Source organism: Salminus brasiliensis, chromosome 18 (assembly GCF_030463535.1).
Source record: "Salminus brasiliensis chromosome 18, fSalBra1.hap2, whole genome shotgun sequence".
NCBI lineage: Eukaryota > Metazoa > Chordata > Actinopteri > Characiformes > Bryconidae > Salminus > Salminus brasiliensis.
The window spans coordinates 33676990-33688201 of record NC_132895.1 but is presented as its reverse complement, the minus strand read 5'-3'; the positions used below and the strand labels follow the sequence as shown (position 1 = coordinate 33688201).

Genomic DNA, 11212 nt, shown 5'->3' with positions numbered 1-11212 from the left:
GTAACATCTGATAAACCCGCGTTTCATCTAGAATCCAATTTTGTTATCAATTATTATTATGATTTTTTTTATTATTAGAATGTGTTTTTGACCAAAGTTGAAACTATAACTACACCAACTTGCTTGGTTTTAGATGCTTTTTAAATATTTACATCTTGTCCTTCTCCTCCAGCTCCCTCTTAAGTGTTTAATTTTTAGTACCTTCTCCCTGGATTTGTTGTGTCTCATCTAGAATCCCGTTGATCCCACGTGTAAATACATCCTCACTGTCTGACCTGCTGTCACACCAAGAGCGGAGCTGAAGAGCGGATGTAACGTGGTACTCACCTACAGCGGGTTGTGAACCCAAGCCGCCGGTCCAGGCGGTCCGGCGCGCTACTGAATGAACTACCATGATCACGTTACCACACACACACTCGACCAGAGTCAAAAGATCCATCAGTGGGGCAACTGTATCTGTGTGCCTATATAGCCTACTGCCCAGGTGTTTTGAGTTGGCCTTAATTACTGGCTGGTGTGACTCTGGGCCACCCCCTGGTGGCAGACGGAGGCCTTGCCCTAGAGCCACCCCTTACAGCGGAACATCTAAGAAACCCGTGTTTAATGTAGAATCCCAGGTTTCCCACTTTTAAATGCGACCTTACTGGCTGATCGAGTGTAATTTACAATAGTTATGAAAGGTATATCCCATTTTATTCAGCGTAACAATGTAGAGGGTGGACACCAACAGCGGAGCACCCTGATTATTTTTAGAATGGGTTTTCCACCAAAAGCGGAGCCAACCTGTAGAAGATGTGATTGTTGTGTCAATTACCTTTATGATCATTTTTATTATTATTTTTAGAATGTGTTTTCGACCACAGGTGAAATTGTATCTACTCCAACAGCTCGGTTTGAGATGTTATTTTTTTGTCATTATTATTATTATTGTCATTATTATTATATAATTATTTTATTTTTTATTACAATGCGTTATCGACCACAGGTGAAACTGTAACTACTCCAACAGCTCGGTTTGAGATGTTTTTTATTGAAACCTTATTCTTCTCTTCCAGCTCCCTCTATAGTCTTTTATTCTTTACTACCTTCTCAGAGTTCCCTCCTCATTCTGATTGGTTTATGTTTATTTTCTCATTTTCACATCACATCTAGTACTAAGTACTAACTAAGTCGTGTTTCATCTAGAATTCCTATTTTCCCCTTTATAGGGGAAATATATTTTGGTACTACGAGGTTGCAAGCAATGGTTTTTGAGTTCTAAAACTTTTTTTAATGAGTAATGTTACAATCAGTGTGGGCAGTACACGCCCTCTGCTGGATGGTAGGCAGTGAGGCACTGCTCTGCATCACTGACGTGTTCTGGATGTTTCTGTTTTCTACTGAAAGTAAAACCTCGATATTGATCCTCTCTCTATATCTTTGAGTCTTTGATCTCTGAGGATTAAACTCTGATTGGTCTAGGTTTAGGTTTAGGCCTGCTGCTCTTAGAATGGACCCAGAGTCTGTAAAAGGAACCGATCATTGTTGTTTTTATTAACCATAATAATTCTTCATTCTTAATCAAATCAAACTCCGCCAAACTGAAGCATCATAAAAATCTAAAAACAGGACTACAAACACGAGCCTGTCATCAATCAACCCTTTCATGCAGAAATGGTGAGAAATCAATCCAGATGTTTATCCAGAATGTTTCTCTTCTCCTTTTTAGCCTGTTAAATGTTTCCATTTAAAAATCAACATAATATTTTTAGGAGTTGTCCATGTGTCCACTCAGGAGGTCAGTGTGCTATACAAAGTGCAGCTACAAGAAATAAATATCAAACATCGAAGAAGTCAAATCTACACCCGAACGCTGTACACCAACAACCGTGGAGGATCTGGTGGAGTTGTACACCCCACAAATGGGCAAAGCTCAAGCAGTCAGAGAGATGGGAGTGTCTGATTGCAGTCAGCTCTGATACGCTGATTTCTACACTGATGGAGGTTCAGCAGATGATCTTTTCTGCATGAAAACAGAAATCAGGGTCTAAACACTTGTTCTCAGCAGAAACAACAAGTCTGAGCTTCTGTCTGATAACAATAAGTACTGTAATAAAAGGGCAGTGGATTGTTTTTCTGCTACAGACATGACAGTATTGTACTCAAACACACCTGAATAAAGATGTTAATTTAAAGGAAATGGAAATTTTTTGAACGATGCTGATTGGACTGGCAGGTGGCAGCTGGTCTGGCACAGGTTGAAGGGACCCCAGCGGGCGGAGTTAGTTCTGAATGGAGAAAGCCAGAAGGTAACACAGACATGGGAGCACCCTGGTTTATTATCAAATATAACAAGTGCTTTCTCTAAATTCAGTCAACCTAAATAGCAATAGGGATTGGATAATTCCCCCTGTAACTGTATAGCAAAATGTAAAACAATAGTTTACAAATCTTTCTAATTTCTTTACTTCAAGCTTTTCAGTCCCTGAGATCATTATTGGAAGCCTTGTGGACCACATGTATGTATGTACACATTGTGAAATGTTCACTGATCTTTTGGTTAGTGTGGATGAAGGAAAGGTGGTGTAAACCAGGACTTGCCACATGAAGAAGAGCACAACAACTCCAGGTAAGTTCCAACAGCGTTGTGATTTTATTAAAGGATTCCCCTCAGAAAAACTGTACGAAAGGGAAATAAAGGAGAAGGAATAGGGCCCAGAATAGTCTTAATTTATGAACATTAGTTCATATTGCATTCGAAGAATATTCTACGAAGTACATGCCCTACGTTCTAATGCTCATCGGAAGGTTATTTATCATATGGTTCACTAGGAAATGACACCATAGGATATCACAAGACAACGACATTAATCCTGATCCTAACCCTGACCCTGGCCCCTAATCCTGGCTCTGACCCTAATCCTAACCCAGACCCTAACCCTGGCCGTACCCCTTGCCGTAACCCTGACTCTAATCCTGACCCTAATCCTGAACCTAACCCTGGCCCCTAATCCTGGCTCTGACCCTAAACCTAACCCAGACCCTAACCCTGGCCATAACCCTAACTCTAACCCTAATCCTGACCTTTACCCTGACCCTAACCCTGACCCTTACCCTGACCCTGACCCTGACTCTGTATTACACAGCTCATTAAACGACTCTGATGATCTCCTGGCCGTGTTCAGATGCTCCACTGCTGCTCCGTCGCTGATATGTGGTGTGATATTGATGGTTGTATTTAGTGTAAAAGGAACCACTCACAAGAAAGTGTCTCCCAGGACATGCCCAGGACAACCTCCAGGAATTAGAAATGCAGTGCAGTCAATAATACATCAGGTACAGCAGGAATAGCTGGTATTTGTGATTCTCACCAGCAGAGGGAGGCATTTCACAAGCTTAAACAAGTCTCTACTAGTGCTCTAAGCACAAGTTTTGGTCTGGACAATAGCCAATCAGCAGCGAGCAGCAATACTGTTCACACTCTTTTTACACCTTCAGACTGGGTTTACTCACCTGTTTGTACAGTTTAGCCATTAATTCTTACAGTTTATAGAGTGTATTCTCTTTATCTGAGGCAGAATGAGCCAAAATATACATCTCTAATGTAAAAAAGCAAGAATTCTCTCACAGGTTTTTTCTCTAAAAAAAAGTGAGAAATTCAATGACTGCTTGTACAAACTGCAGCTACTTTCCACTTTCTTCTGAAATAGGCACTTTTGTTTTTTTGGAAAATGCTCAAATTTTGTTTTGTTTATCTAAAGTTACAAGGTCAAAAGTTCTGCAATGTTTGCTGGTTATTTTTGGAAGATAATTCACACGTAGGCCATACTTATACCTTGTCTTGCTAAATAAGTGCTCCTAATTTGGCTTTTGTGTAGTTTTGAGAATTGGAAACTCACAAGAACATGAAAAACCAACATTTAAAGATCAATCTAAATGATAAAATATAGGAATTTTGGGTGTAGAAGCAGAAATCCACCAGAGAACATAATGATCTAATCAGACTTTAATCAGAGAATGTTACCCAACAAAATATGCTTTGGGCTTAAACATCAAAAGATTTAAATGGAAAGTGCTGATACTAGTAAAATAATAATATAAAATCTGAATAAAAAAATAACTAAATTAACATTTAAAAAGAATATAATATTTTAATTTATATTTTAATTAAGAGAAAATACATTTTTCTGGGCACTTTGCATAGCCAGTACTTTGTAACCTTCCCTTTAGCAAGCATCACGGCTATACATTTTTAGGTTCAAATGCATATATATATATATATATATAACTGCTACTGTGTAACTGCTACTTGCTGCTAAATTTCCTTCTTGATCAAAAGTATCTATCTATAATATCTATATCTATCTTCAGTTCTTCTTTGGGAGATGAAGGTCCTAGTTCTCTGAGGTTCTTGGGTCGTCTTGCTGCACTGCTTTTTTGATGTCTATCCACAGATGTTCAGTTTTTAGGTTGGGGGACTGTGAGGACCATAGCAAAGAGGCTTCAGCTTGTAGGTTAAGCAGGTAGGTTAAGAATTATTATAATGCCGTGGAAGCTCATTCAGAAAATTCCCCACAATGAGCAGTTCTCTTGGAGTGTTTTCTTGGTCTTCCAGAGCTTCCAGACCTTGAGACCAGGTCTTGACTTTCATCGTTCCTCTTGAGTACCATTTTTTTAAACATTGCAAACTGAAGAAATGACTTGTAGGATGCCCTAATATTTTTGAGGTAGGGTTAATAGATGAAATCATGCTTTCTCACTTGCACGGTTACCTCGTCTTACTCATTGTGTCCATTACTCCAGCCCTGCCTCTCTCAACACTTTTCTCCCTTCATCTGCTAACACGCTCAGACCATTTTCTAGGAGACCCCGTGTCATGCTGAAAGAGATTACTCCTGCTGCAACGTTTCCTGCGACAGGCACCAAACTGCAGAGAAACTCTCCAACTGCGGACCCTCCCATTCTGAGCACTGATGCTTCTGCAAGTTCCTTCAAAAGTGGAGCCTTCTTCAGGGACTTCAGTTCTGGCTTGTTCACTCGTTCCGAGAGCTTCTCCAGTGATCGGTCATCCAGGCTGAACGTGTGGTAGCACCTCGTAAAGAAAGACATCACCATGGCTGTATCACATGCAAAAGACAGACCGGGCACTGGAACTGCTGCAATACCACCGGAGAGGATGGCTGCAGCCCAGATGACCTTCTTGAACATGACGACTTTCTCCTCCAGCATAGCCACTGAGGTGACGGGTGCAGACTGCAGTAGAGCGAACTGCTTATGCTCTGGAAGCTCCGAAGTTAGAGTGGACACGAGCTCCTCAAAATCAAACTCAGAAAGATTCCTGGAGGAAATGAGGAAAACTGGGGGGTTTCCCAGATCCTTTAGGTTTCTCTGACAGTCTTCTCTGATTTCTGAGAGAGTTTCCTCCCTATTGAAGGTTTTCTTTTCTTCTTCTGCTCGAATATCAATGTCTATCTTTGATCTGATGAAGTAAAACTTCTTCTTTGCTTTTTGGATCTCTTCAGCCAGCATGAGGTCGTTCTCTTTGAATCTGGTTGCTGAGATGATGAGGAAGAAATCATACTTCTTAAAGTCCATTTTCTTAACATACGTCTTTGCCTTAAAGTTTGGGCTTCCAATTCCGGGCAGGTCCCAAAGTTTCACGTTTGGCAATTTGGGATGTTGGTAAGGGGTGGGTTCAGTAGTAGTCTCTCTAACTCCTGTAGCTGCATTTTCTTCACCTCTGAATGCATTAATGAAAGAGGACTTTCCTGCCCCAGTTTCTCCAGTTACAGCTATGTCCAGTGAGACATTAAACAAATGGTCAATCTGCTCTTGTGCCTTTTTCTTTGCTTTTTCAAAAGTGGATTCTCCAGATGCCTGGATTGCTTCATTTGCATCAGAAATGTGACTGGCCATGGTCAGTCTGAAGAAAGATATGAAAACAATATTTCTATGGCACAGTTTCTGTAGATGAGCTGCTGCTCTTTAAAGGACCTTTTGTCTCCCTTTTCCTCAAACTGTAAAGATGTGCTGTGAAGATACAAATCAACATAAATCATCAAAACAAATTGGGATAGATCTGTATTTACATCTCACAGCAGGGCTTCAGCATCAAGTGACTAAATTATGGGGATTGATGGATGGTAATTATAAAAGGGGGAAGAGCTTCAGTATAATTATATTCAGTTCCAGTCCACCTAACCAACATATTAATTTGGGGCCCACATGGGTGGAACGTGGGCATGGACAGTTAGGGGGCTTGTCCTGAGTTACTGGGTGTTGGGCTTACTAAATGGGCTCCACTGTTACAGCCTAATTACAAAATAATACTTTTTTTCTGCTTTGTTCTCTTCATTTTTACATGATGATCAAAAAAATCCAGTCTCTGTCTTGACTCGGACATGACTACTAAAGGCCTAAATGGGTAATTCTTCATTTGGAGTCGGAAACCATGTTACAAAGGTTGGAGGGCTTAAATGATGGCTAAAATATTAGTAACAACTCCAAAAGTACATATATACATTCTTACAGTTAACATAAGATAAATATGTACTTAATTTAATTGATATTTTTGTCACAAAGACACTGGGAAACTGGTATTATATTTTGTCAGATGTTTTGAACTCTATTAAACTGCTTTCCTGGATCACAGGTCATCAAAGAATAAGCATGAGAAGTTAAGTCCATACATGCTCATTTTGTCTAATTAATTTAATGATCATTTTATCAGGCAGCACATAACATATGCATCACTGGTGTTGCACACGTGGACAAAATTGTTGGTACCCCTCGGTTAATGAAAGAACCCACAATGGTCACAGAAATAACTTGAATCTGACAAAAGTAATAATAAATACAGGTAGTCACTGTGCTGTTTGGTGATCGCACCATCCGTTGTTGTTTGTGAGCCAAAGTGGACTTCATGGGAGACGACCAAGGAGGACACCATTGTTGAAAACCAATCATAAAAAAGCCAGACTGGAATTTGCCAAATTGTTGACAAGATGTTGACAAGCCCCAAAGCTTCTGGGAGAATGTCCTATGGACAGATGAGACAAAAATGGAACTTTTTTGCCAAGGCACATCAGCTCTATGTTCACAGACGTAAAAATGAAGAATATCAAGAAAAGAACACTGTCCCTACTGTGAAACATGGAGGAGGCTCTGTTATGTTCTGGGGCTGCTTTGCTGCATCTGGCACAGGGTGTCTTGAATCTGTGCAGGGTACAATGAAATCTCAAGACTATCAAGGGATTCTAGAGAGAAATGTGCTGCCCAGTGTCAGAGAGCTTGGTCTCAGTCGCAGGTCATGGGTCTTGCAACAGGATAATGACCCAAAACACACAGCTAAAAAACACCCAAGAATGGCTAAGAGGAAAACATTGGACTATTCTGAAGTGGGCTTCTATGAGCCCTGACCTAAATCCTATTGAGCATTTTTGGAAGGTGCTGAAACATCCTGTCTGGCAAAAGCACCCTTCAAACCTGAGACAACTGGAGCCGGTTGCTCATGAGGAGTGGGCCAAAATACCTGCTGAGAGGTGCAGAAGTCTCATTGACAGTTACAGGAATCGTTTAATTGCAGTGATTGCCTCAAAAGGTTGTGCAACAAAATATTAAGTTAAGGGTACCGTCATTTCTGTCCAGGCCTGTTTAATGAGTTTATTTTTTAAAAATAATTCTGTTGATGCATGGTTGAAAAGCAATGTCTGACTTTAATTGGTTACTTTTGTCAGATTCAAGTTATTTCTGTGTGTCAAGACTGGCTAGGTCAGACAATGACGAGTAAACACTCGCAGGGGATGGCTCGATGCGAGAATGCTTTATTCAGCAACAAAACCAGGGGTAAACAAAAAAAATGCAGCAATAATACAGGAACTAATGAATAACCAAAACAAACGTGACTACAGAACATGGGCAACACAAAATGCACACCTGAGGCTAAGCTTGATGGGGAAACTTGACAGGGAGGTAAGTTAAGAACATACTACTAGCAAACTACAACAAACTACTAGCCATGCCAGCGGAAACACGGGGGATAACAGAAACAGCGCTCGTCAGGCGCAACAGAACTTACTTGATGTGAATACGGAGCTGTGAGATCAGTCGCTGAAACCAGGAGGCGACCAACGAACAAACTAGAGCATTAGTACGCTCTTGAACGGTAATAGCCGAGTAGAACACTGGAAACGTGAAGGATTCCTATGGAAGTCGGGACATGAACAGAGGCAGGCAGGGCTGCCGTCGTGACTTGAGCAGAGGCGGGCTGGGCCGCCGACGTGACTTAAGCAGAGGCAGGCGGGGCCAACGACGTGACTTGAGAGGGGGCGCAGGGCGCCGTCTTGACTTGAACCCAGACCATGGGTTGCTGCCGTGACTGGAGCCGGGACCGCGGGTGCCGACATGACTGGAGCTGAGGCGCTGGGTGCCCACCACCGGGGTAGGGACCGTGGGCATGGACGAAGGCGTGAGGTGGCACACGCCCACCTCCATGGGTTCGCTGTCCAGTGGTCCCATAACTGAGGTGGCTGCGGGCTGGATGATGTGGCTCTGGAACATGGCATGGCTAGGGAACGTGGCATGGCTGGGAGCTACGGGTTGGGTCAGCCCTTCTCAACCAGCTCCTGGCCCCTCAGCACCCTGGGGCCTGGTGGGGGTAGCATGACCTGAGAGCGAGCCTGATGGCGAGCGCGATGAGCTCATCCAGCTCAAGCAACTCACCTCGGCATGCCAACTCTCGCTGCAAACGGTGGGGCCAGCCCGTTGTGGAACACGGCTTAACAGGGAGGTAAACTAAGAACATAAACTACTGGCCGTGCCTGCGGAAAGACAGGGGATAACAGAAACAGCGCTCGTCAGGCGCAACAGAACTTACTTGGCATGAATACGGAGCTGTGAGATCAGTCGCTGAAACCAGGAGGCGACCAACGAACAAAGCAGAGCATTAGTACGTTCTTGAACGGTAATAGCCAAGTAGAACACTGGAGGCTCAGGACGGTAAATTCTCAGCAGTGACAATACTCGCTCTAGCTCCTTAAATACCCCAGCCTCAGGTAATAAAGAAATTAACAAAACCAATGAACATGAATTGACACAGTGAACATAAACCAGAGTCTGTGAAGTCAAACGTAAACGTGGGTGTCAAAATAAGAGTCCTTGATGAACGGCGTGAACTTGAATTGAAAAGTCTGTGAACATGGGCATTAACAGAATGTCAATCTAAAAGTCCTAAGGAGAGCCTGCAGGCCACGGCCCGGGACCAACTTCTGGGCGGGCGTGGCGACGCGGACCTGACACTGTGACCATTGTGGGTTTTTCTTTCAGTAACCGAGGGGTACCAACAATTTTGTGCTCTAATTTTTAAATAACTAAATAAATAAATTTTTACATATTTTTGTCAAATATATTGCCACATTTATTATATTAATTAATTTTTCATTAGTAGTTGCACACGATCACTTGACAGCCGTGCAGATACAAATACTGAAAAAAAAAAAAAAAAACAGAGAAACAAACAGTCCAAAGAAGAAAGCAATTATTAAAGAGAATAAATTTATGGGGAATATATGCAGATTGACTGATCTCTTCATTTGTTATTCATTTGGGATGTGAATTACTTTTAATGATTTTGAATGCAAAAATAATGTTTTGTTTTTGTAAGTGTTCTGCCAAAATATGATAAAATACACAAAATACAAGATAAGCTTATGATCTTTACAGACAATACAGTATTAACTGTAATAAATCACTAAGTATTAAGTGATTAAGTGATTTATTGAAAATTGTCCCCCCACATTTTTAGTCCATTGATGTTTATTCAGTAAAGTTGCTTGTTTTGTCACAGGTTACAGATGTGTTGTAACATGTGGTGTTTGTTCTTTTTCATGAATTTCTTTTTTATTAAAATGGTCCTGCATTAAATATCAATCATTTCTTTCTGCACTTTTTCTAATATATTTACATTTTAATGTTTAATGTACAATAATTTATTATTATTGGGTTTTTTTTTTTTTTTTTTTACTAAATAGTATAGGAAGATGCCTTTAAGTGTAAAAAAGACATCTTTGTTATTTTAGTGCTTGTGTATGAAAGTACTTTGGTAACATGTTTACTTAAATTTCTTTATTTCTAGTTACATTGTAATTTCAATTAAAAATAAATAAATTTATGACAAAATAAATGCAATTTATGTTAAAATATATTAAAATTAGTTGGGAATTAAGCTCTCCATTTTGCATACAGGTTAAAAGAAGTTGTTAATAGATATTTACATGTATCCCCTTTAATTCCCACTTTAAATAGAGAACGACCCAAATGCCCATATACACATTCAACAGTAAAAGCTATGTACACTCAAGAGTGCTATCATCACTCACCTTCATTTCTAGACTGGGGAGCCCCTTTCAGTCCTGGCAGGAGACCAACACTTGTGCTCTTCGGAAATGCAGGGCGATGTACGCTCTTCCGATGGCTGAGCTCCTGTGAGTGCTTGTTTTCCCCCTTCTATATATACAAATTACAGCACAATCTGTACTTGAGAGAAAAGTGGAACTGGCCAGGTACCCCCATCGTCCCAAGCCCTCAGCGCCATCATCTGTTTACCAACTGGGTGACTTCTCGTTAGTCTGGTTTCATAAGCGTACTTCCCTTGTTAGGTTACAAAAACAGGAACAAGAGATCTGGTGTATGATATGAATCATTCTGGCCCGTTACTACATAACTATATATGGGCATTATGTACCTCTACTACTGATACAGTGGTTATCACACACACACACACACATCCTGAGCTGTGTCTAGCCAGTCAGTTTGTGTAACCCCTGCGTTGCGTAACCTTCTCACGGTTACTTCTCATACACTATAGTATGCTGTTGATGTTCCCATGACAATTTTGTACTTACAGATTCAAGTTGTCTATAAAACTGTCTTAACACAAACGGTCCCTCTGCCATGGCGTTCTATCGGTACATCATGCCATGAAGAAATTCTGCATACATGTTACGCATATAAAGACAAATACCTAAATCCCATGATGCAAAGTGAAAGATGAAGATTAAGAGAACCCCATATGGGACTGTTCCACTCAGTAGTGACTCCTTTTAGTACTCCTGTACTCCTGTACATAATCTTTAATAGTGTCCGTTATTTCCTGATGTTCTTCTGGTATGCAATACTATTCAGCCAGGGGAATAGGGAAAGGTGGCATTTTCAACTTCTCAACTAAAACGAGTCA

General features: G+C 41.0%; 1 protein-coding gene across 2 annotated transcripts; it reads right to left on the bottom strand.

Moving 5' to 3' along the window:
• Positions 1 to 3995: 3995 nt before the first annotated feature.
• On the bottom strand, positions 3996 to 10573 carry LOC140539239 (interferon-inducible GTPase 5-like). Of its 2 annotated transcripts, none has more exons than XM_072661898.1 (2): positions 10356 to 10573; positions 3996 to 6009 (listed from the first exon to the last, which is right to left on the bottom strand). In XM_072661898.1, the coding sequence occupies exon 2, from the start codon at positions 5893 to 5895 to the stop codon at positions 4774 to 4776; it is 1122 nt and encodes a 373-aa protein (XP_072517999.1). In that variant the 5' UTR covers positions 5896 to 6009; positions 10356 to 10573; the 3' UTR covers positions 3996 to 4773. The 2 variants fall into 2 exon arrangements, with proteins under 2 accessions (XP_072517999.1, XP_072518000.1); XM_072661899.1 differs by lacking the exon at positions 10356 to 10573 and adding an exon at positions 6847 to 6880.
• Positions 10574 to 11212: the final 639 nt, after the last annotated feature.